At 41.9% G+C, this 26,342-nt stretch overlaps 1 protein-coding gene and 1 long non-coding RNA gene across 2 annotated transcripts in view; one reads left to right on the top strand and one right to left on the bottom strand.

Moving 5' to 3' along the window:
* VIT (vitrin) overlaps nucleotides 1-26,342 on the bottom strand; it is a 123,095-nt gene that overhangs the window by 75,474 nt on the left and 21,279 nt on the right. The window contains exon 3 of the mRNA XM_032176675.2: nucleotides 14,518-14,583. Within this exon, the coding sequence (XP_032032566.1) occupies nucleotides 14,518-14,583 (66 nt within the window). The remainder of the gene's footprint in view (nucleotides 1-14,517; nucleotides 14,584-26,342) is intronic.
* Nucleotides 1-26,342, top strand: part of LOC131381384 (uncharacterized) — a 112,496-nt gene that overhangs the window by 42,508 nt on the left and 43,646 nt on the right. The window lies entirely within an intron of this gene.

Genomic DNA, 26,342 nt, shown 5'->3' on the forward strand with positions numbered 1-26,342 from the left:
TCAGGAAACAACAGGTGCTGGAGAGGATGTGGAGAAATAGGAACACTTTTACACTGTTGGTGGGACTGTAAACTAGTTCAACCATTGTGGAAGTCAGTGTGGCGATTCCTCAGGGATCTCGAACTAGAAATACCATTTGACCCAGCCATCCCATTACTGGGTATATACCCAAAGGACTATAAATCATGCTGCTATAAAGACACATGCACACGTATGTTTATTGCGGCACTATTCACAATAGCAAAGAGTTGGAACCAACCCAAATGTCCAACAACGATAGACTGGATTAAGAAAATGTGGCACATATACACCATGGAATACTATGCAGCCATAAAAAATGATGAGTTCGTGTCCTTTGTAGGGACATGGATGAAACTGGAAAACATCATTCTCAGTAAACTATCGCAAGGACAAAAAACCAAACACCGCATGTTCTCACTCATAGGTGGGAATTGAACAATGAGAACTCATGGACACAGGAAGGGGAACATTACACTCCGGGGACTGTTGTGGGGTGGGGGGAGGGGGGAAGGACAGCATTAGGAGATACACCTAATGCTAAATGACGAGTTAATGGGTGCAGGAAATCAACATGGCACATGGATACATATGTAACAAACCTGCACATTGTGCACATGTACCCTAAAACCCTAAAGTAAAAAAAAAAAAAAAAAATTTTTTTTTTTAAAAAAAAAAAAAAAAAAAGAACCACAATGGCCATTCATTGCCTTTAACTTGCTGAGAACAAAAGCAAAAGGCTGATTCCTGTACTTATTGAAATAATCAATTAACAAAGCAGAGATCTCTGAGAAAAGACCACCCACCTCTAGTGGCCAGAAATGTTATCTTGAGTCAATGGCAGGAGAGTACTGGTCTTTCAGATGCTCTGTAGCTAACCCAGAAAAAAACTCTCATCCAACCTTACAAAAGGGAGGGAAAGTATTCCAGGAAGGGCATACGGTGGGAGCATTGGAGTTAGGAATGACCTGGACAAGGCTGGCTTGCTGGGCGGGGACTCCATTATGGGGCCTGGTGGGAGGATGGTAGATTGGTAGGGATGGAGCCAATTAAGGCTTACATGCTAGTGTTCTATGTAGGATGTGGGAGGCAATGAAAGACTTTGGGACAGGGAAGACAGGTCAAAAACGTGATATTTTGTCTTGGTCCTAGAGGATCCTCTAGGCTTAGATCTGAAGTCATAATGGGAGAGATCTTTTCTTATCTGCCTGAACACTTGATGGAAAGCTGGGAACTCTCTGGCTGAGCATCCAGGGGCAGCTCATTCATTCTTTCCTCCCTCTGTTTTGGCTTTGCTGTTGCTACTGCCAGGCTCGCACTATCCAGTAGGCAAGTCTGCTGAAGCTGAAAGGTTGCCTGGGGATGAGGTGGAGTAGATGCTCTATTGACTGTATCCAAGAACGGGTAGGACTGCATTTTCCCTGCAAAGATTTTTCCTCAATAACTCTTGAAGGAAAAGGTCCAAGGTCCCCTAGAGGACACTTTACTAGTGCCTTTTGATCTGGGAATATATTCAGTTCTGGCCCCCATTCTTCAGAAGGAACTTTAAAACATGAGCACAGTCCAAAGAGGCAGCAGGCTTGGGAATGGTCTGGAAACTACCAAATGAAAGGGACCGTTTGTAGAAATGGGTCATTTGCGCATGAGGAAGCAAGAATTGGAGGCAATGATAGTTATCTTCACAAGTAGGATTGTTGTGTCCTGTGATGCCAGAGGGTGAGCTAGAACTTAAAGAACAGACTTTCTATAGAGGCAAATTTTGCCAAGAAGAACTTTCTAGGAACTGAACTTGTCCATGAAGGAATGAGCTGCCTCAGGAAGCAGTGAGTGGGGTGTTGGTAGAAGTATGCAAGTGGAGACTGAACAGTTATAGAGAGGATTTCTACATTGGGTGAGAAGTAGAATAAAACCCCTCCCAATGCTAAGAGTCTGTAATTCATAGACTCTTGGATCCAGGAGCTCTGCCAGGCCACCCACCCTCTAACTGGGTTCCTGAGATGGTCTCAGAGTTGCTAATGGCTTCCAGCTGTATCCAAAAAGCATATTCTTTTTTAACCCTTGTGTACCTGAATGAGGAGAATTGCATTTCATTCAGGCTGGAGAGAGAACTGAAGTTTTCTGCTCTTTTCTTAAATACCCATCCCAGACAATCTTTGCTACTCAGGGCTGGGCCAACAGGGAACTTCTCCTGGGAACCAAGGGGTTGAGTTTGATCACAGGCTTAAGCAATTTGTGGTTTACATTAAGAAGTAGAGCACTGTGCTTCAAACAGTTTTGTGGTTTCATTCTCCCCATCAAATGTTGCCTCCTCACCGGCTATTTTCTTTTTACCTTTCATTCTTTTAAACTCTGATACTCAAGGCTGCATTTACTATTTTGAGTCTCAGAGTATTTTTTAAAGGCAAATTTTGGGAAGAAGATGCCAGTGTGGTCTCTCTTCAAGTTAGTGAATCGTTTGATTCCTGGATGTAACTGTGTGTTCAACTCTCCTCTTTTCCCCAGATCACTTCCTCACTCCCAAATGCATCTCCTCCCTTAGAGGTAAAGAAAATGAAAGATTTCTTCTTTGTTCTTAATTTTTTTGAAATAGGAGGTGACAAGCTGTGTGCATTGAGATTAAATTTTGATGTGACTCTGGCACTGTGAGATTTTGAATCTCCTGTCAGACCAACTAAATATTTTGGGGTTGCATAAACGAGTCTCTATCTGGAAGCTTATTTCATGAGTATTAGACAATGATCAAACATGTTGAAAGACTTCAGGGTGCACATATTACATGCAGTAGGATTTTCCATGAAATAATTTGTTTAAAAGACAAGGGAAAATGTCACATTTTACTTCCTGCGAATCAATTTTCCCTCCTTTCTTTAAGGGGGCATTTGTTTTTTGTTTGCTTGTTTATTTTGTCTTTTTTTTCCCTTAGAAATCTCAGGGAAGTACCTTAAATAAGATCTGCTTTATTTGCACCTAACCAGATTAGCAAAATTGGTGGATTCACTCACTAATTTGTCCCACAGGGGGAAAAAATGAAATCAGGCACATGTGTTCATGCACTTTGAAAAAACAGGGAGCAATGGCAAAGTGTGGCTAAAGGTAAAAAATTTGTTAAATTTGCACAGAAAATTAAGCTGGAGAGAGTGAACTCGTTAAATTTTGCAGAGTGATTGCCAAAATTATTAAAAAGTGTAATGTCTGTGTTCAGCCAGGAAAAAGCAGGCATTTGCATCTTTTTGGCAGCTCTTCTTTAAGTATATGGAAACTATGGTTTGTTTCTCTACAGTATTTTCCCAGTTATTTGTGAGGTAGTCTGTTTTCTTGTAACAGTCAAAGAATCTTCCACCTCTCCACTTAAGGCCCAGATGAAACGAATCTTGGCCTTTCCTCTGAATGTCTTTGAACTATTCAGTGCTTGCAGCTTAGGTTTTCCTTTCTTCCTCTTTCTTTGGTTGTTAAGGTTTATTCATATCTCCCTTCCCCCTTCTCTGAGTTTGATCCTAAAAGTGCAGAAAATCAGATTTCCTTAAGAAGATAAGTTAAAATTAAGGCAGCTCAAGAAGTATCATTTTTAGGTCTAAAGGGAGCAGGAAGACATTTGGCAAATGCCAAAACAGTCAGAGGGGAATGCTGTGTCCCCACAGCTAACCTCAGGTGAAAAATTATTTGTAAGTTCTAAAAAGAGCTTATTCTGGAACAGTTGAAGAAAGCAAGACAAAAGCCTCTTCTATTTCTTCCTGACTGGACAGTTGCTAGCGTCCGTGAGGGAAAGTCCACACCAAAGTCACAGAGAGCCATGGGGAGCCCAGACCTCTTCAGTGGAACCTTTGCACAGAAATCAGTTGCTTGGCCACCTGCTCTGCTTCTCCCTTCGTGCCCCCACCCACCCACTCTCTCATATGATTCCTTAAGATAATCTTGCCTTCTCATAGACACTCTCACTTTCGTATCAGAAATCACATTAGAGCATCTCAGTATCTGCCAAGGGTTCCTTCCCAAAGGCCCTTGGAACTAGCCACAGAGAAAGGAGAACCACTTGCAAACCAGATCAAATTGTAGGATTACCTTTAGGTCACTGAGGTTCATGTGTCTGCTGTAGTGATCTCACAAGGGTTCCTGGGCAAAAGGTCTCATCTCAGAACAGAAAACTGGTACTATTTGAGTCAATTTTTAGTACAAAATTGGAATCTGAGAGGAAGAACTGCAAATATTTCTGCTGTTGGTTGGGTCTCCTGCCTAGGCTAATAACAGTGATTATTAGATGATGTCACATACAATAAGCTGATTATGTAGTAGGCCAAATCAAACTGTAGATTCCTTATTTTGCCACTCATCTTTTCAGTGATCCCAGGCAAGCCACATTGCTTCTGGAGAACAAGTTTCCTTATCAACAAGCAATCATCGTAAGCTTGCCTCATGCCTGTTAATAAGGAAGAATTATTATTTTTATTTTTTTAATGAAGAAGAATTATAACATAAAAAAGCACTTGTGCATAAAAACTTTCAATATTAAACTTAATTTTGTTGGACTGTGATATTCAGCTAGAGTAAAATACCGTTTTTAAGAGAATTATGCAAAAAGTCCTTAGTTTAATGAAATAAAAATATCATTAATTTGAAGATGAATGCATTGTTCTCCTTGATCCTGACATCTAGGTCATTTTAATTCTTCCTTTGTAGCACCTTCTTTTGCAAAGCATTCTTATCCATTTTTCTTAAACAGTCTTTGATCACATTGAATCTTTGCTCAAAAACCACCACTAGGTTTTTGCTGCCATTAGGAAAAATTCCAAAATCCTTAAGGCCTTTCCACAATTTCTTCCATGGAACGTCTGGGCTTGCAAATACTTGCCAATAAAGTCTTTACTTTCTAAATGCATGTTGTCTTGCACACTTAGCTTGAATCATTTCTCACCTCTGAAACCCTTTTTCCTTTCATCTGTTTGAATGTTACTATCTTTTAGGTCCTGGTTCCAGTTAACATCTTCATTCATCTACTAGAATATAAAATTCATGAGGGCAGGGACTTTTGTCTGTTTTGTTCACTGCTGTTCAAGAGAATGTCTGCTGAATGAATAAATGAATGGGTGGAGTGATTGGATGACAGAGGGTAACTGACGTGTGGCATCACAGTTTTGGGGCAGCTGCAGAAGTTTGTGTCTCTAAAAATACATATTTTAGTTTACAAAGGACCTTAATACAGGTTCTTTCACTTGGTCCTTACAAAACCCTAAAAGGCATTAGTCCTCATTTTTCAGAGAGGCAAGTTAATTTGTTCAATTAACAATTGAACAATTGTTCAGATATCAAGTGGCAGAACTAAGACCTGAACTCAGGCCTATAAACCCAAAGCTTTGCCAGCTCCACCTGGTTGCCACTTCCCTGGCTGAAGGGAAGAAGTTAAACTGCAGCTTCTCTAGTCTAATCTTACAGGCTTTTCTGAACTTGAAGATTGCTGACAACCACTAGTGGGTGAATGCAGTATATATCTTACAAACAGGTTGCGTGTATGCGTGTGTGTGTGTGTTTATGTGAATACATGCATGCATCTGTGCATTTACCCCAAATACCTGCAAAGTAACTCTTCTACCGTAATTTCCCATTGTATTGTTTTCCCGTTATTTCTGAGAATTGCCAGGGTAGAGTCTACTCAACTGAAAATCTGTAACACAGAGAGTCTCTGCCTTCTTTCTCACCCATATATCAGAAGAAGGGCTAGAAAGTTAATCCTCTTTCTTTTTCATGGTCTGAGAAAGGGCCCACATACCAATCTGTGTAGAGAACCCACCAGTGTTGGCGCCAGGTGTCTAAGAAGCAAGAAACACTGGGGATTACTTACAAGTTGCTACACATAAACCTACCCAAGAAGCTGTGTGCATGCTACACCAAATCTTACAACCACGGAGTTGTATTTCTCTTCATGAGTGTCCAATGCATTAAGTAACTAAGTCCCAGAACAATGACTTCTTCATGCCCAAGGCAGTAGGTTCAGGAATCATCTACTCTTTCAAGGTTGATTGCAAAAATCTTTCCATGCCTTACAAGGTATTAAGATTAATTCACTGGAGAGAACTATGTGAATTACATGTACATTTCACCCCAAATTAAGTCTATTTCAACAGACTCCAATGTAAATGGAAATATTTCAGAATGTAGCTCTACTACCTGTGGAGAATATCTTGTTTATCTCACTGATTGTTGTCTTCATCATGCAAATTTCCTGCTTAGAAAACTCTCAGGAGTCCCCACCCTCTAGTGAATGACAAAGAAAAAAACCTTCTCAGACTGGCGTTGCCTGGTGGGTCCTAATCCACTTTCCAGCTGCATTTCCATGACTCCTCAACACTTAAACCCAACCATGCCATTCACTGCTTCCTGACCTCATCCTCCACCTGTTTCCCATGGTATCTGGGCTTAGTCCACCTAGAAAGCCCTTTGCCAACCTCTGCCTGTAAAAATTCACTTATTTTTCAGGTCTTATCTTGAACATTCTTTCATAAAACCAGTAGGAGTCCTATTGTAGACTCCTTGTTTGTTATTCTCCTATAGAATTTACCACATTTTGCTTTATTTTATAGTGGCTTTTGTTGTTATTGTTCATTTGTCCATACATCCAACAATTACCTAATGAGCACTAATTGGGTCTTCATGGTACTTTTGGTCTTGCTGGGAAGATAGACTGTATAAAAAAAGCTCTTAGAGTAATACGTGGTAAATACAGACAGTCCCTGATTTACAATGGTTTGACTTAAGATTTTTCAACTTCATGAAAGGTTTTTCAGGGTATTAAATGCATTCGTGACTTACTATGGGCTTATCAGAACACAACCCCATTGTAAGTCAAGGAGCATCAGTACTTGACGGAGAAAGTGCAGTGCATACAGGAGGCATCTAACCTACTTCTGAGTGTGTGTTGGGGATAGTGGTTGGGTCCAGCAAGGCTTTTCTTTACATACTTTTGTTTTGCCTTATACAAGATTGATGCTTACTGAGGATACAGACTTTGCAGGATGGGCAACCAGTAACACTTTGCATGGAATCATCAATGGCTGCCATCTGCATAATGTGATCTCACCTGACACCACTTTGGACTAAGGCCATTGCTTCTGGGGCTCTTCTGCAGCTTCATTATGTGTGAAAAGCCATTGATGAGATTTTACAACTTAAACGCTTTTCTCCCTCTAGCACAGACACTTTGCCAAGCAGGAATTGTTCTAGAGTCTGGTGGACATAATTTATGTGAAAATATATGATGTGTTTATTACAGTATGGACTGAAAGTCTCCTAAGTTAAAGAGTAGGCCTTTTTTGAATGTGTAACCTACACATAAATGAAATTAATCCTTAAAACGTATAAGGTATTATGACTGCCTTAGGAGAAGTCTCTTATGAACACACCTAAGCCCTTCAATCTTTATTTGCAGCCTTAAACAATCAAGAAAAATGCAGCCACATTTTGGTAATATGTTAGAAACTGCTTGAGTAGGTTTATGCTGACTAAACCTACCACTAAGGTGCCTCTGGCTAAGGTTAGATCTATGGCTCTAAGACTTATCAGGAAAATGAGAGCCTTGAAAATGTCACCTCTAAAAATAAAGTGATAAAACTCTCATTACTGCAGTAAGGTAAACTTTACCTTGGATTAAACAGTCCATTAATTTATTAAGTCATTAACTATGTTTCTTCCCATTGCATTTTCTCCCTCTTACTATTCTAAGAAGGTACACAGGCTCATGTTTTCCCACCTCTGGTTCTCAAGGTTGCAGGAGAGAGGGCAGTGTGTCGCAAAGACAACACTCTCTCCAGGCTTTGAAAAGTAGACTCTCCAAATTCCCCTTGTTTCAGGGGATTGGGCTTGTTCAGCCCAAAGAGTGATGGAGACACAGTGATCTTCTAAGACTGGGAAGGTGGGAGTGGCCAAATAGGTTCTAGTAAAGGAAATGTCCCTTGCCCTAGCAGCTGCTTTGAGGAGCACCCACCTCAGGGCAGCATCTGGTGTGATGCACCTTAGGATGGAGATTTAGGTACAGGGCTTCCCCACCTCTGCCAACATCCCATCATCCAGGAAACAGTGGGGTTGCCCACCTTCCAGAGATAACATGGACTTGGACACTGAGTAGCTGAGGGGACCACCCCGAATCTTCTAGACTGCACAAGCTCTCTCTGCTGGAGCAGAGAGGGAAGAAGCCTTTGTAATTAAGGAATTTGAATTCCACCCCCTACCCCAGCAATTGGCAGTTTGGAGTCAGACTTAATTTGATTTAGAAAATAATGTGATAAGCCAAATATGGTGGGATAAAATTGCATCCAATACAACTGAGCACATAAAAGCAAAATATTAGCTTGGAATGAATGGACCTATGGGTTTGTGGAGTAGAACTGTGAGAATCCATCCAATTGCTTTTTTGTATCTTTGTTTTTCTTCTTTGTAAGACCCCCATGCCAGATTACCAGATTATTTTCTTTTTTCTTTTTTTATTTTTCTTTTCTTTTCTTTTTTTTTTTTTTGAGACAGAGTCTTGCTCTGTTGCCCAGGCTGGAGAGCAGCGGTGCAGTCTTCCCTCACTGCAACCTCTGCCTCCCAGGTTCAAGCAATTCTGCCTCAGCCTCCCAAGTAGCTGGGATTACAGGAGCCTGCCACCACGCCCAGCTAATTTTTATATTTTTAGTAAGTACGGGGTTTCACCATGTTGGCTAGGCTGGTGTCGAACTCCTGACCTCAGGCGATCCGCCCGCCTCCGCCTCCCAAAGTGCTGGGATTATAGGCGTGAGCCACCGCGCCCAGCCTGCCAGATTATTTTCAACATGCTCTTAAGTATTACCTTCTTGGTCCAAAGGGCCCCCCACCAGTGGTGCTAAGTAATATCCATGAGGGGCACTGGAGGCCATGGATAGATGAAAGAAATGCAAAGAAGGAAAAAGGGGTGAGAAGACAAAGAAGTGAAAAAGAAGGGAAAGTAGAGAGGAGAGAAAGAGATAACTACCAAAATCAGTGGGAACCCTATGAGTAGGCAGAATAGATGTACTGGAATGGCAGGCGTTTTCAAGCCAAGTCCAAGGAACACAGTTATGCTCTTCTTCTCCCATTTTTCCCATACGTTTTCTACTTTACTTTCTACTGGGTCAGCCTTTGATTATGCAACACCCTTATCTGCTACCAGGCAACAGACACCTCATTCTTTAGTCCCACTCAGCTTGAGAGGAGGCCACTGGGGAAACATCAGGGGTTGAACCTAACCCAGAACTGAGTTTCAAATCCGGCCCTGCCAACTAGTGTCACTGTGCCTCAGGCACTAGATCCTCAAGAGTCTAGGAGAGTGCCCCCTGTCTAGGAGGGGTCAGGAAATTAATCACTGATCAACACTACCAAACTACCTTCTCCTTGTTATTTGACTTAAGACTTCTGGGTTGTTCGCCGGGTGCGGTGGCTCACGCTTGTAATCCCAGCACTTTGGGAGGCAGAGGCGGGCGGATCACGAGGTCAGGAGATCGAGACCACGGTGAAACCCCGTCTCTACTAAAAATACAAAAAAATTAGCCGGGTGTGGTGGCGGGCGCCTGTAGTCCCAGCTACTCGGAGAGGCTGAGGCAGGAGAATGGCGTGAACCCGGGAGGCGGAGCTTGCAGTGAGCCGAGATTGCGCCACTGCACTCCAGAAAAAAAAAAAAAAAAAAAAAAAAAAAAAAAAAGACTTCTGGGTTGTAAAGATTGTGAATCTTGAAAAAACAGTGGTGAAAATTTAGGGCTTCTAAAAGAGAGGTTAGAGGGCACTAAAGGGAACCTACCTAAATGATTTCACATTCATGTTTGCAAGAAGCCCTTGTCTGGGTCCTCCCTCTAGCTCACTGGTTATCACATTTTACAAGTCCTCAGAATCACCTGGAGAGCTGCTTAAAGCACAGATTGCTGGGCCCACCCCTGTAGTTTTTGACTCAGGATGTCTGGGCTGAGTGAGACAAAAGGTCCCGGATGATGCTGATGCTGCCTGTCCAGGAGCCACACACTGAGAACCACTGACCTAGTCCAATCTCACATTAAAGCTGAAGTGATTTGTTTAAAGCCCTGCTTATTTCACTTTCTGTTTAAAACTCTTCAATAGCATCTTGTAAGATATATTTTGAGGTATCGACGCTAACGGTTAGATGATCAAGCTTTTTTTATTTAGTGAAGAGGAGAGCGCCACTGCCCCCCACCACCCTGTCCTCTTAGGATGTTTTCTTAAAGACGTAAGACATAAGACGCCAGCCTTTCGATTTTACAATGCGAGGGCTCCGGCCTTCCGTAAGGATCTGTAAGCCCTTACCTCCAGAATGGCCAGAGAAATTGTAATTGCCTGTCTTCCAACTCACTATATAAAGTTGTGTGAAATTCTGTCCAGACTTTGTACACACTTTCATGCTATCTGTATAAGCACGTAAATCTGTAATGCTTACTCACAAGTTGTGTTCTCTCTCTTCTCTCTTCATATCTTCAAATATTGCTACAAAGGAGTTGTTGTTAATGTTGGCAGGATTGTTTCATTTCCCTAACACAACCTTCCTTAACACTTTACTATTCTCTGAGGACCATGCTCCTTTTATAGGGGTGGACCCCTGCCAGCCTTGCCCGATGCAATTAGATTCTCTGTCCCAGGAATTTGGGATCAGGACTGAGAAACATGGTCTGGAGAGAGAGAGAGAGAGAGACAGCGAGAGAGAGAAAGAGAGAGATGCACAGAGAGAAGAAGCAGGGGTGCCGGTTTCTGAGGCCTTTCCATCTGCAGTCCAACCGGAGGGAGTTACAGCTGTATTTCCTGCCTTGAGTTCTGTGAGCTACCCCATGTCCTGCCCAAATCCCCCTTTTTGCTTAAGCAGATTGGCCTTGGAGTTCTGCTAATTGCAACCAAAATAACCTACATGAAGATACTCCCCATTGCCCTCTCGATGAAGTCCAGATCCCCTGAACATGGCAGTAAAGCTCTTCACCATCTGGTGTCTCTTTGCTTTTCATCTTTTTCCTCAACACATTCACCTTCTATTCTCTATTTCTGTATGTTGAACTACTTTTCAGCTTTTTCTACCCTTCAGGCTTTGGGCATGATGTGTTCTTTCTGCTTATTACACTCTTTTCTCCTCCTCTTTGCCTGGCCAATCCCTATTTGGCCTTCAGAATCAGTGTGTGTCATTTCCTCCAGGAAGCCCTCCCAGATACACAACTTCTTTTCTTAACTCTCTGCGTACCTCTAGCTCCTCTTGTCCTGACACTTATATGGATATTATCATTGCCTGTTGACTTGTCTTTCTTCCACCTTAGATTGTGAGCTCTGTGAGGGCATAGATGGAGTCTGGATTGCTGTTGTTTCTGGGTGTCTAACACAGTGCCTGGTACTTGGCCAGGACCCAATAAATACTTATCAAATGAATGAATAATGTGCCTTCCTTGCCATCAGTCACCTCCCCCAGCAGCAAACTGACAGTGTTGAATAGAAAAAAAAAAGAAAGAAAATGACTTTGGCCTCAAGCTATAGACTATGATTTGGAAATACTCTGGAGATCAAGAATCAGATATCTCCATGGTTTGGGAATATCCAATTACCTTCATTGTATCTTTTTTTCCCTATTTAATAATTGTGCCAGAGTTTCTAATTAGAGAAAAGACCTCATGCATTTATTGATTCCAATGTGCTGCATCACTAGGGAGATTTTGAGAATAAGGCTAGAATTTAGCATATCAGAAATTCAATCCATTTGAGATCTCTCAAAGAGGTTTGCCCTTGGGTCATTTAGCACAGACTTTCATAGTCACTGCAAACCGTTGTCATGGTAATCACGGAATCTTTCATGATTTTTGTATATGAGTTAATGAAGATACTGGAAACAGCCCAAAGGAATTCATACTTGGGCGTGCATTTGTCTCCATATTAACCTAATCATTGTTTTGAATACACATCTGCCCCAGGGCTGGTCCTCTTGGCTCTTGGTCCTGACAGAAATAAATAAACAACTGATTCCTTTTTAGTATTTCAGCCTAGGAGGCTGTGGATGGTTGCCCTTTTGGTCTCATTTCAACAGGAAATTTCACATGGAAGGTTTAAAAGAGCAGAAGAAAAAAGGAGGCTGTGTGAAGCAAATCTTTCTTTTATTTCAAATGATTAATGTGGCTGATTTCAAGGTACCTAAATTTAATGCCTATAAAGAAAGTTTCAGCTGTGGAGAGCACAGAACATTGACTATAATCTAAAGCCTTTTTTATGGTTCTTTATAAACACACTTTAATTTAAGCTTCCATCAAGCCTACAAATTTGGATACAGATATCCCAGTGTGCTTACAATATCTGAGTGTGAGTTTTCCATCTGTGTCTTCTTTTGTGAGTTATTTCCCAATATCCATTCTTCTCTTTTTTTCCTAGTAGTAATATCCCTTACTTTTAGCGAGGGACATGGATGTTTAAAATCAAGACATGGCCGGGCATGGTGGCTCACGCCTGAAATCCCAGCGCTTTGGGAGGCTGAGGCAGGTGGATCACGAGGTCAAGAGATCGAGACCATTCTGGCCAACATGGTGAAACCTCAACTCTACTAAAAATACAAAAAATTAGCTGGGCGTGGTGGCGGGTGCCTGTAGTCCCAGCTACCCAGGAGGTTGAGGCAGAAGAATCACTTGAACCTGGGAGGTGGAGGTTGCAGTGAGCCAAGATTGCGCCACTGCACTCCAGGCTGGTGAAAGAGTGAGACTCCGTCTCAAAAAAAAAAAAAAAAAATCAAGACATTTCCCACTCTCCGTTACTGCTGGCCAATAGTACTTAAAGAGAGGGGTTATACTGAACTTTCTGGATGTAGCTTTAAAGAAGCTATTGAGAGCGGTAGGAGGCAGCCAAATGCCTAGGCAGATAGGGGTGGGTCCCTGGTGAAACCCCACCTCCAAGCCAAAGACAGTTTAAAGCCTGAAAGCCAAGCTACAAGTTAAATCCTCAGACTGGATTGAGAACCTGTCTTCCTGTTTGGTGCGCTTTCCTCTGATGGATCCCCACCCTTCACCTGTTTTACATATACCTACCCTTTTCCTAATTGGTTTTCTACACTGTCATGCCCACCTTTGAGTGGTGTCTTTGCTGTAATCTTTTTTGCATACTCGCAAACCAATCAGCACATAGTCCCCATTCTGAGTCCGTAGAAGTCCTCAGACTCAGCCACATTAGGGACTTTGACGCCTTTGGGTAGGGGAACCACCCCTCACGTCCCCTCTCTGCTGAGAGCTGTTCCCTCACTCAATAAAATTCGTCTCAGCCCTCCTCACCCTTCAATGTCCAGCTTATCCTCATTCTTCTTGGGCATGGTACAAGAGCTCAGGAACTGCTGACCATGAGTATAAGCTATAACACATGTGAGCTGGGGCATGCCAGTGTGGCTGAGCAAGGCCCAGGTGAGGCATCACCAGCTGGGGTTCCCTGGCTTGCAAAATGACTGAGAAGAAAAATCCTGCATCACTATTATGTGCCCTTCTTCATCCCTTCCTACTGACTGGAATGTGGACATGATGGATGGAGCTGGGGCAGCCATTTTGGGCAATGAATTGGGAGCCACATTGAAAATGGCAGAATTAGAAGATAGAAGTCTAGGTCCCTGGAGATTGTGGAACTTCCATAAAAGCCAAGACCAGGAGAGAGAAAGAAACTGCAGTCTTAAGTAAGCATCTATTATTCCAGATTTTCTTTTGTCTTTTTTTTTTTTTTCCACACAGTCTCGTTCTGTGGCCCAGGCTGGAGTTCAGTGGTATGATCTGGGCTCACTGCAACCTGCATCTCCCAGGTTCAAGTGATTCTCGTGCCTCAGCCTCCCTAATGGCTAGGATTACAGGCATGCGCCATCAGGCCTGGCTAATTTTTGAATTTTTAATAGAGACACTATGTTGGCCAGGCTGGTCTGGAACTCCTGACTTCAAGTGATCCACCCGCCTCAGCCTCTCAAAGTGCTGGAATTACAGGCGTGAGCCACCGTCCCTGGCCTTATTCCGGATTTTGTGTCATCCAATCTTAACTGATACACCACTCAAAAGTGAAATTTGTTTTTTCTCCTTCCATTGATTGGGTGTGAAATTGCATGGGCTTTTTTGTGAGATTTGCCTTCTGATCCCAGGGTCTGTTGAAAGGTGGGTAGGTTTGCTAGACCTTTGCATTAGCCAAAATAAGTTTTCTGGTATGGGGAATTGAGACAGCATTTCAATGTCAGGGCTAAGCTTATTCTGCTTAGCCACAGAGACATACTGTTTCCTGGTCTTTGTATGTGCATTTGGAGTTTTTCTAGTGTAGGGGAACTACATATCCTTTACCCTAAAGTCAGGGCTCCTGTCTCAAAGACTTTTTGGAATGTGGTAGGGGATAAGACTTATCACGAATTAGTCTGAGTGGAAATTAATTGACATAGAGATAAAAACCAAACCAAAACAAAAATTATCTAAAACAAGTATAATAACCCTCCATGTGGGAAAAACAAGCATGATGCCAGCAAGGAATTGTGATTTTACTTACTGAATTTGGGCCTTTTAATCTTCTTTGCTGTTTCTTTGTTTGAATGTACTCCAGTCACCAGCAAAACTACATAAAGAAAATTTTTAAAAATTTAATGAATATTATTTTACCTAAATGCTTTCTCTTTTGACTCATATTTACTTTGATCATGCACAAAGTATTCTCATGGGCAGAACTAATTTTCTCTCTTACAGTCATGCGTCACTTAATGATGGGGCTACGCTCTGAGACGCGTGTCAATAGGCGATTTCATCATTGTGCCGATATTGTAGAGTGTACTTACACAAACCTAGATGGTCTACTACACACCTAGGCTGTATGGTATGGTCTGTTGCCTCTTAGGTCAAAAACCTGTACAGCATGTTACTATACTGAATACTGTAAACAATTGTTAACAACTGATAAATATTTATGTATCGAAATATGTCTAAACCTAAAAAAGGTACAGTACAAATACAGCATAAAAGATAAAAAGTGGTACACCTGTAGAGGGCACTTAGCATGAATGGAGCTTGCAGTACTGGAAGTTGCTCTGGGTGAGTCAGTGAGTGAGGGGTGAGTGAGTGTGAAGGCCTAGGATATTACTGTACAAAGCCGTAGATTTTATAACCACTGTATACATCATCTACATGAAATTTATAAAAAATATTTTTTCTTTAATATAATATTAATCTTAGCTTACTGTATCTTTTTCACCTTATAAACTTTTTAATTTTTTAACTTTTTGACTCTTTTGTAATAACGCTTAGATGTACAAAAATATTGTCTTTCCTTATATCCTTATTCCACAAGCTTTTTTCTATTTTTGAGATTTTTAATTTTACTTTTAAAATCTTTTGGTTAAATGTTATGACTACCTTTTTTTAAGTAAGTAAAAGGAGTATACTCTAAAATAATGATAAAAATACAGGATAGAAAATACAGGCCAGACGCAGAGGTTCACGCCTGTAATCCCAGCACTTTGGGAGGCAGGGGTGGGTGGATCACCTGAGGTCAGGAGTTTGAGACGAGTGTGGCCAACATGGCAAAACCCTGTCTCTACTAAAAATACAAAAATATTAGCTGGGAGTGGAGGCACACGCCTGTAATTCCAGCTACTTGGGAGGCTGAGGCAGGAGAATCGCTTGAACCCAGGAGGCAGAGATTGCAGTGAGCCGAGATCACACCACTGCACCCCAGCCTGGGCAACAGAGTGAGACTTCATCTCAAAAAAAAAGAAAACACATACGCCAGCAACATAGTTGTTACTTGTTATCAAGTAATCATTATCAAATATTATGTACTGTACATAACGGTATGTGCTGTACTTTTATTTGGCAGCTGGCGGCTCAGTAGGTTTGTTTACACAAGCATCACCACACACACTTGAGTAATGTGTTATGCTACATCAATGGCTACAATGTCACTAGGCAATAGGAATTTTTCATCTCCATTATAATCTTATAGGCGGCTGTTGACTGAGACAGTGTTATGAAGTGCATGACTGTATTAAGATTGGAGAAATGAGATGTCTATTTTGTATACTTTTCTCAGCCCCTGCTGAAAGGTCCCTTTAAAGACACCTCTTGGATACTTGTCCTTTGTTTTGCTGTGTTTAAATTTGACCACACCAACCTGACAAATCTCCATTTTCCAGAGGAAGGAATGTGGGTCTGGAGAAGTCCACTAATTTGTCTCGTCCCATGAATTAATGATGGAGGTGGGATGAGCACCCTGGCCCTTCCTGTACTCTGCCCTCCCTTCCACAGCAGGTTTCCAGATGGCCAATTTCCAAATAGCCAGAGAACTGCATGTGCATGTGTGTGCATCTATGTGCGTGCACACTATGTGTGTGTGCACCTACTGTGTGCACCCGTGTGTGTGCATATGAGTGTGCCTGAGGGAAGGCCGAATGCAGGGAACATATAAAGAGCCTCAGAAGAGAGGCTGTCTGGGCAAGAAAGGCAAGGAGAAAGGGGGTGGGGAGAAGAAGGAGACTCATCACAATGTCTGAGAAGTGACCTGAGTATTCCCTCCTAGTCCCCTGGCAGCCTGGTTCTGTGTCCCATCGAGGCAACTGCAGATAGTTGAGCTTCCTCCTTAGAAACAGGAGCAGAACCTCCCACAGCATTTGGACACCACTCTCCTTCAAGTATGTCAATAGGTGAAGAAGGGAGAATTCTGTATCCTTTCTAATTTAAAGTCTGGTTCCTTTTCAAGCACATAAGATGAAATAGAGCTTTCTCGGCCCTTGTGATGAGTCTCCTTCTTCTCCCCACCCCCTTGCTCCTTGCCTTTCTTTCCCAGACAGCCTCTCTTCTGAGGCTTTTTTGTTTTTTTTTTTTTGTTTTTTTGAGACAGAGTCCTACTCTGTTGCCCATGCTGGTGCGCAGTAGTGCGATATCTGCTCACTGCAACCTCCGCCTCCCGGGTTCAAGTGATTCTCCTACCTCAGCCTCCTGAGTAGCTGGGAATACAGGCGCCCGTCACCAAGCCTGGCTGATTTTTGTATTTTTAGTAGAGATGAGGTTTCGCCACGCTGGCCAGGCTAGTCTCGAACTCCTGACCTCAGGTGATCCACCCGCCTCGGCATGAGCCATTGCGCCCGGCCTGAGGCTTTTTATATATTCTCTCCATTCATTAAAAAGTGAATGTTGGCTGTTTTCATTATTGAAAAAAATACATGTTCTTTGTAGAAAAACATAAACAACACAAATGTGGATGAATACAAAAGTATAATATTTTCCAGTCTTTTTTTGTATATATACAGGTATTCACATGAATACCTTTAAACAAACATTTGATCATACCCATGTTGTTTACAATGTCTAATAACTTATTTCTACTTAATGATCTATATCAACATTTTTTCATGTCATTAAATGCTTTTTCTACAGTAATTTTAATTGCCTTCAAAGTATTGCACTATATGGATGTATCATAACTTAACCAAACTTTGATTTAATATAAATAGTGTAATCTTTGCATGGATCCATTATTTCCTTAAAAGAAATTTCCAAATAGAATTTCTTGTCTGAAATGTATGCTCACTTAAAATTTTGATACATGTTGTGAAAATTTCTGATACCATTTTTTTTTTTTTTTTTTTTTTGAGACAGAGTCTTGCTCTGTCACCCAGGCTGGAGTGTAGTGGTGCAATCTCGACTCACTGCAACCTCTGCCTCTTGTTCAAGCGATTCTCCTGACCCATCTTCCTGAATAGCTGGGATTATAGGAGGACAGCACCACACCTGGCTGATTTTTGTATATTTAGCAGAGATGGGGTTTCACCATGTTGGCCAGGCTGGTCTTGAACTCCTGACCTCAGGTGATCCTCCTGCCGTGGCCTCTCAAAGTGCTGGAATTACAGGCGTGAGCCACTGCGCCCTGCAGGTGTGTTTGTTTTTAACTGAACACAGATCCTCAATTTAGGTATAAATGGACTTAGGAGTTCTTGGATTGGCAATTATTTTTTAACAAAAACGTGGCAATGCCACCAAGTGTTTAAAAAAACTTTTTATTTATCTTATGATTATCCAGCTGCTATGGTCTCAATGTTTGTTTACCCACCCCCTCAGCCCCCAACTAGAATTCCTACATTGACATCCTAACCCCCAGTGTGATGATATTAGAAAGTGGAGCCTTTGGGAGGTCACAGGTCTTGACAGTGAACCCTCATGATGGGATAAGTGCCCTTATAAAAGGGACCCCAGAGAGCTGGTTTGCCTCTTCTGTCATGTGAGGACACAGCAAAAAGACGCCTCTCTAGGAACCAGGAAGCCGACCCTGACCAGACTCTGGACTTCCCAGCCTCCACACCGGTTAGAAATAAACTTCTGTTTTTCTAAGCCACTCAGTCTGTAGCAGTTTTTTATAGCAGATTGCATGAACTGAGACACTAGCTAACCTGTTCCAATGATGTGGCCATTGAATTATCTCCAATTTTGACTACTAGCACTAGTTGAGGCCTGAGTAATTGACATACCATGTCCTAGGAGAACAGAAACATGAAAGAGAACTGAGTGAGAACCAGAAGTCTAGCCAGGCAGAATGAAGGCAGACATTTTTTAGGTGTATTTACTTCTGGGGTTTGAGTGGGTGTGAGTGTCCCGGAGGTCTAATTTTTATAGTAGCCTCTTGTCAATTAACTGTGCAAAGACCATATTTTCACTTAATGCTCAAAAATAAATATCTATAATCCTATAATATTTTTAAAACAAGCACTAAATACATACATAGAAAAAAAATTGAGCAAGGAGAGGGAGTAAGTGAAATAATAAATTTGGGTATCAATTTTTGTGGAAAACCAAAAACTGTTCTTGGCCTCTGTGCCTGAGGCAAGTGGCTTATAAGTCCTGGTATCATTAGGACTGTAAATATTTTAGTAAGACCACCCCATCATTTGCTTTTGGTTGCCCAAGACCTTTTAGGCTGAAAACATGCATGGCTGGGTTCAGTTGAACAGCAGTAATTAATAAAGTCATTATCTTCGATGGCACACACAGGCTGTCCCCTCAGCTTCTGTGCTTATAATTAAAGCTCCTCAGAAACCACTCTTCCAGGGGAGGGCTGGTCAGTAGGGTCTGCAAATGTGCTTGTGCCCTGGAGCAAGTCTTCACTCCTCCCCAGCAATCCCCCTCTTGCTACATTGGAAATGGTAAATTGCATGTTGAAGTTGGGGAAGAGAAAAATCAGTCTTATGTTCGTTTTCCTAGGACGCCTAGCAGAGCACCAGAATGGATGGCTGATGCCCACTTCAAAGTGCAAAGCCGCAGACAGGTCTGAGAGCCAGTCCCTGTGTGAGAGTAGTTAATTATCTGGCAATGGAGGCCATGCATGTCAAGAAAACTTGAAGAGAGTTAAGTCTGGAACCCCAGATTCCAAGGCAATCATGCAGCAACGCTTCTCAGCAATGTTTTTCAGTCCTTAAAAATCCAGTGTTCTCTGGCCAACATGGTGAAACCCTGTCTCCACTAAAAATACAAAAATTAGTGAGGCATGGTGGCTGGCGCCCGTAATCCCAGCTACTCGGGAGGCTGGAGTAGGAGAATCACTTGAAACCAGAAGGTGGAGGTTGCAATGAGCTGAGATCGCGCCACTGCACTCCAGTCTGGGCAACAAGAGTGAAACTCTGTGCAAAAAAAAAAAAAAAAAAAAGATCCAGTGTTTCAGTTTTGAATAACATAAATAATCCCTCCCCTCCCCTCCTTTCCCCTCCCCTCCCCTCCCCTCCTCCCCTCCCCTCCCCTCCCCTCCCCTCCCCTCTCCTCTCCTTTCCTTTCCTTTTCTTTCTTTTCTTTTCCTTTCCAGTCTTGCCCAGGCTAGAATGCAGTGGTGTGATCACAGCCTACTGCTACCTTGAACTCCTGGGCTCAAGGGATCCTCCTGCCTCGGCCTCCCAAATAGTTGGGCTTACAGACATGTGTGCCACCGTGCCCGGCTACTTTTTTATTTTTTATAGAGACGGAGCCTTGCTATGTTGCCCAGGCTGTCTTTTCTTTCTTTAGTAGTGCTTGAAATGTTAAAGCATATTAAATACTAAAATTTCTCTTTCAGAAAAAAAATTTCTCCCACTTCACTCTCTCCCTCTCTGATGTGACAATCAGGGCAGTTAAAATATTGATTTTTAAAATTTATTGTATAATGCATAGAGAAAATATAAATGAATAAGCTTGAAACTATGTTTAATCTTACTAGTGTTAAAAATGCAAGCTAAAGCAAAATGAGGTGGTGTTTTCCCATATCATGCTAGTAAATATGGAACATTAAATTATATTTAATCCTGGCAGGGATTTGAGATTAGGGCTTTCCTGAACACTGTTGGTGAAGTATAAGCAGGCAGGGCCATTCTGGAAAGCAATTTCAAGAGCCTTAAAAACTTATATTCTTTGACCTAGAAAACAAACTCCTAGGAATGTATCCCAAGTTATAATCAGAGGTATAGACAAAGATTCATGTAAAAAAATGCTCATTAGAGCATTATTTCTAATGGATCTGGAACTAATAAAATGTTGAAAACGTGCCAACAATGGGAAATCCTAGGCATTTATTACAAATGGTGTGTAGTAGAATATTAAATTACCTGTGAAGTGTTCAGCTCTAACCTTAAGAATGACTGTGACAAGGTTAAAATATATGCAGATCAATAACTGGAACAAATATACTAAAATGTTAATGGAGGAATTGTTATTTCCATTTTATGTTTTCTGTATTTTCCCCTTTTACATTTGTATTTAATATAAAATATATATTTTATATAGACATAATTTATATAATTAGAATATTATATAAATGAGAAATAGCTGATATAATTACAAAAAACAATTATTTTTTAGTCTGGTCATATTGAAATCATATAGATTTATAATAATGAAAATTGCTTTCTAAAATTATTGGCATGATTAATCTGTGCGCATGTTTTCCAGTTTTCCTGTCAGTAATGAATTATAATCAGCATCCACATTATGTTCAAGAAAAGACATGAAATACCAGAACATCTGATCAATGATCAAATCAGTGGGTACTTACTGAATATTTGTGTACCTAGAACTTTTATAGGCATGCCTCATTCTAGCCCATAAACTTCCTGTTAGATCTTTTTGGAGACCCTCTATTTGCTAACATAGGTAGTATCCACAATGCCTTCTTGAAAACCAATTTATAAAGCAGATCATTTAAACATAGTTCAGGTTTCCCTGATGCTTTAATTTAGGATTATATACTCAATGAAACATTTAGCATCAAATAAATCAGAACTTCATAGCAAAGCCATGACAGCTTATTCTTTACAATCACGTAAATCATAAAATTATGCTTCAAATCATAGGATATTTAAAGCTAGGAGGAGCTTTGGAGGTCATCCTTTATTTTATAGAAAGGAAACCAGAGCCAGTTTTAACCCCGTGGCTAATGCTGCAGTCATTTGGGGGAAGAAGTTGGAACCAGAAATGCGAGTTTGCCGGCTACAATGTTGGACTCTTTCCTCCACTTGCTCCCTGTCAGTGCACACGTGGATTATAAACAATATTCCAATGACGATAAGCAGTATAAAACTCTGCTCTATAGGCCGGGCGCGGTGGCTCACGCTTGTAATCCCAGCACTTTGGGAGGCCGAGGCGGGCGGATCACGAGGTCAGGAGATCGAGACCACGGTGAAACCCCGTCTCTACTAAAAATACAAAAAATTAGCCGGGCGTGGTGGCGGGCGCCTGTAGTCCCAGCTACTCGGAGAGGCTGAGGCAGGAGAATGGCGTGAACCCGGGAGGCGGAGCTTGCAGTGAGCCGAGATTGCGCCACTGCACTCCAGCCTGGGCGACAGAGCAAGACTCCGTCTCAAAAAAAAACAAAACAAAACAAACAAAAAAAAACCTCTGCTCTATCATGCATTGAAACATATCTAAAGCAAGCATGCTACCTCTTAAATATATAAACTAAACACATTAAACACTTAATTAACATTAATTTAGAGAGCTTTTGAGGGATACTTGGATGGCTCCAATACCTTAAAAATCCAGCATCCTTAAAGACAATTATTTGTTTAGCAATATTTATTGAGTGCCTGTGATATGTGGTGAGCACTAGAGATCCGACACTGAGCATGACACAGCTCCCGCCTTCAGTGAGTTAACAGATTTTGGAGAGCCAGAAAAATGACAAGGCCAATATCTTGCTGCTATGGTGAGAATAAACACAGGACACCAAGGAAGTGCATAGGAAGATGGCCCAACCTAAAAGGGGTGGAGGGAAGCTTCCTGGAGGATAGCATGGTTTGTGGGAGCGGGTATGGGGATGTCAGTGAGAGGAAGAGCATTCCAGGAAAGGGAACGGCATGTTCAAAGGCTTGTAGGTGAGAAATGATGCATTCCCCAGGGAAATCAGAAGTTCAGTGCCAGAGTAGGGGCTACGGTGAGTGACAAGAGCAGGGGAGGAGAGCAAGAGCCTTATCAGGAAGGCCCCACAAGGCACTTGAAGAAACTTGCGCTGCATCCTAAAGGCAAAGGGAAAACACTGAGTTTGCATGGAGAGCAACAGAGTGGAGGTCAGATGTGGGCTTTAAGAGATTAATAGGGTTATGGTAGAAAATGAGGTAAAGGCATAAGGATTTGGGGCAGAGAGGCCATCACAGCACCCAGAGGAGGGGTAGGGGGACTTAAGCAAATGGCCCTGAGGTGGAGACACGTGAGCAGAGGAGAGAGCTGGCAGGGAGGCAGACACGTGAGGACCTAGAGAGGGGACTATGTGAACGCAAGCCTCCTTGTTTTTCATTAATAGAGTGATTTATTATTCTCCCCAGCTTCATTAAGGTATAATCGACAAACAAAAATCGTCTATATTTATGATGTTTTGATATATGTGTACATTGTGAAATGATTAAATCAAGCTAATTAACATAGCCATCACCTCACATACTTAACAATTTTTATGTGTGTGGTGAGTACATTTTAACTATACTCTCTTAGCACATTTCAAGTAAACAATGCAGTTTTATAAGCTGTAGTCACTGTGCTGTACATTAGATCACCAGAACATATTCATCTTATAACTGAAAGTTTGAACCTTTTTTTTTTTTTTTTGAGATGGAGTCTCACTGTTGTTGCCCGGGCTGGAGTGTAATGGCGCAATCTCAGCTCACTGCAAGCTCTGCCTCCTGGGTTTCAGCAATTCTCCTGCCTCAGCCTCCCAAGTAGCTTAGATTACAGGCGCCCACTACCATACTTGGCTAATTTTTGTATTTTTAGTAGAGACGGGGATTTCGCCATGTTGGCCAGGCTGGTCTCAAACTCCTGACCTCAGGTGATCCACCCACCTCGGCCTCCCAAAGTGCTGGGATTGCAGGCATGAGGCACCACGTCTGGCCTGAAAGTTTGTACCCTTTGACCAGCATCTCCCTATTTCCCTGGCTCCCCAGCCCCTGGAAACCATTGTTCTACTTTCTGCTTCCATCAGTTTGGCTTTTGTAGATTGGATACAGTATGTAAGTGAAATCATACAGTATTTGTCTTTCTGTGCCTGGTTTATTTCACTTAGTATAACATCCTTTGGTACATTTACATTGTAAATGATAGGATTTCTTTTTTTTAAGGCAGACTAATATTCCATTGTGTATGTACAGTGTGAGCTAAGGGCCCAATTACATTCTTCTGCATATGGATATATTATTTTCCCAATAACATTTACTGAAGAGATTGTTCTTTCCCCATTGTGTGTTCTTGTCACCTTTGTTAAAAATCAGTTAACCATAAATGTGTGGGTTTATTTCTGGGCTCTTTATTTTGTTCCATGGGTTTATATGTCTGGTTTTATGCCAGTACCATGCTGTTTTGATTACTATAGATTCGTAGTGTATTTGGTGGGTATTTGATGCCTCCACCTTTGTTCTTTTTGCTCAGGATTGCTTTGGCCTTTTGGAATCTTTTCTGTTTCCCTATGAATTTAGAATTTTTTTTCCAAATTTCTGTGAAAAATGCCATCAGAATTTCAATAGGGATTACACTGAGGATTGCATTGAAGAATCTGTAGCTTGCTTTGGATAGTATAGGCATTTTAACAATATTAATTCTTCCAATCCATGAACATGGAATATCTTTCCATTTAGGTACATCTTCTTTAATTTTCTGCATCTTTTTGTGTGTGTGTGTCAGTCAGGGCCTCACTCTGTCACCCACGCTGGAGTGCAGTGTCATGATCGTGGCTCACTGTAGCCTCAATCTCCCTGAGCTCAGGTGATCTTCCCACCTCAGACTCCCCAGTAGCTAGGACTACAGTTACATGCCACCACACCTGGATAATTTTAAAAATTTTTTTGTAGATACAGGGTTTCTCCATGCTTTGCAAGCCGGTCTCAAACTCCTGGGCTCAAGTGATCTGCCCACTTCAGCCACACAAGGTGCTGGGATTACAGGTGTGAGCCACTGTGCCTGGCCTCATCAATGTTTTATAATTTTCAATGCACAGATCTTTCACTTCTATGGTTAAATGTATTCCTAAGTAGTTTTTTTTATACTATCGTAAATGAGATTGTTTCTTTGATTTCTTTTTCAGATAGTTCATTGTTAGCGTATAGAGGTGCTACAGATTTTTGTACGTTGATTTTGTATTCTATAACTTTACTGAATTCATTTATTAGTTCTAACAGGCTTTTGGTGGAGTCTTTAGGGCTTTCTGTATATAATATCATATTATCTGCAGAGGAAATTTTATTTCTTTTTGAATTTGAATGTCTTTATTTCCTTTCCCTGCCTAATTGCTCTGGGTAGGACTTCCAGTACTATGTTGAACAGAAGTAGCAAAGGTGGGCATCCTTGTCTCATTTCTGATCTTAGAGGAAAAGCTTTTAGCTTCTCACTATTGATTACAATATTAGCTGTGGCCCTGTCATACATGGCCTTTATTGTGTTGAGGTACAGGGGTCTCCTTTTTCTACTTTGATTTCTTGCTATCTGAATAAGCAAGTCAGAAGGGCAAGGGCAGGCTGAGAAAGGCAGGGGACGAAAGACAGCCAGATCTTCCTTTCTTGGTTCTGTGATGCTGGGAACTTGCAGAAGGTGAAATGGCCTCAGAGTTTGTTTGTTTGTTTTATTTGTTTGACTAAACCCTATTCCTAACCTCTTGTCCCACCCTCAACCCATTCTTGTGTTAGAAACCTACTAGCTTGTATGTTAGAATAAAAAGAGAGGTAGTCTCCCAAAGGGGCAAGGTGGAAATGAAGGACCTTGTGCTTTCAAGTTGTAGTTCCCCAGTGTGCTGGCCCATTTTTTTGTTTGCTAAAGCAAGCCAGGCATATAGAGCAATTGTAGAGGCAGTGTTGGGATGGTTGACCCCTGGAACTTGCCCAGTCTCTGAGGACAATAGCAATGGTTGGGGGAGGGCTCCTGGTCCAGGTACCTAGAAGTTCCTCAGGGCTTCTCATGGCCATCTGACAGGAGCCAAGGAATAGTGCCACTGGCTCCTGAGAGTGCCTGCTATCCTTGAGGACCTATCCAAAGTGAAGAGAGGGCATTGTTTGTGGCCTTTTCTTTGGCTCCAGGAGAAAGTAGCTTACCTGAGAGACAAGTAGCTTGGACAGAGCTGCCCCTGGGTCTCTGGCAGCCATGTTACATAGGGTTGGGTGATTAATAGCTCAAACATATAATTTGCAGGAAGCTCTGAGAAGATGAGTGACTTGACAAAATTGGCAAGTTGATGGTGGAGTCAGGACTAGAACCCATATCCTCCTTTTGACTCCTGGTCCAATACTCCTTCCACCATGCCTGGAGCCCCCTTGCCTTCCCAGCTCTATTACCTTCTTCTCTTCCAGTCCCCGGTTCTGCCAGGTACACACCCTCTGAACAGACCTTAAGCACTCTCATTATATTATGGGTTGAATTAAGTACCCCCAAATTTATATGTTGAAGTCCTAAGCCCCCGTATCTTAGAATGTGACCTTATTTGGAAATAGGCTCATTGCAGATATAATGTTAAGTTAGGATGAGGTCATACCGGAGTAGGGTGTGCCTCTAATCCAATATGACTGATGTCATTATAAAAAGGGAAATTGTGCAGACAGACACAACTACAGAGAGAATACCATGTGAAGATGAAGGCAGTGATCAGGGTGATACGTGTACAGGCCAAAAAACCCCAAAGATTGCCAACAAACAGCCAGAAGCTAGGAGAGAGACATGGAACAGATTCCTCCCTTGCAGCCCTCTGAAAGAACCAACCTCTTGAAACTGATTTTGGACTTCTAGTCTCCAGAAGGTGGAGAGAATGGGTTTTTGATGTCCTAATCCATCCAGGTTGTGGTGTTTTGTTACAGCAGCCCTGGTAAACTAACAGGCTGTCTGAAAGGCTTCTGTGCTCCTTCC

This window comes from Hylobates moloch, unplaced genomic scaffold, assembly GCF_009828535.3.
Source record: "Hylobates moloch isolate HMO894 unplaced genomic scaffold, HMol_V3 SCAFFOLD_15, whole genome shotgun sequence".
Lineage (NCBI taxonomy): Eukaryota > Metazoa > Chordata > Mammalia > Primates > Hylobatidae > Hylobates > Hylobates moloch.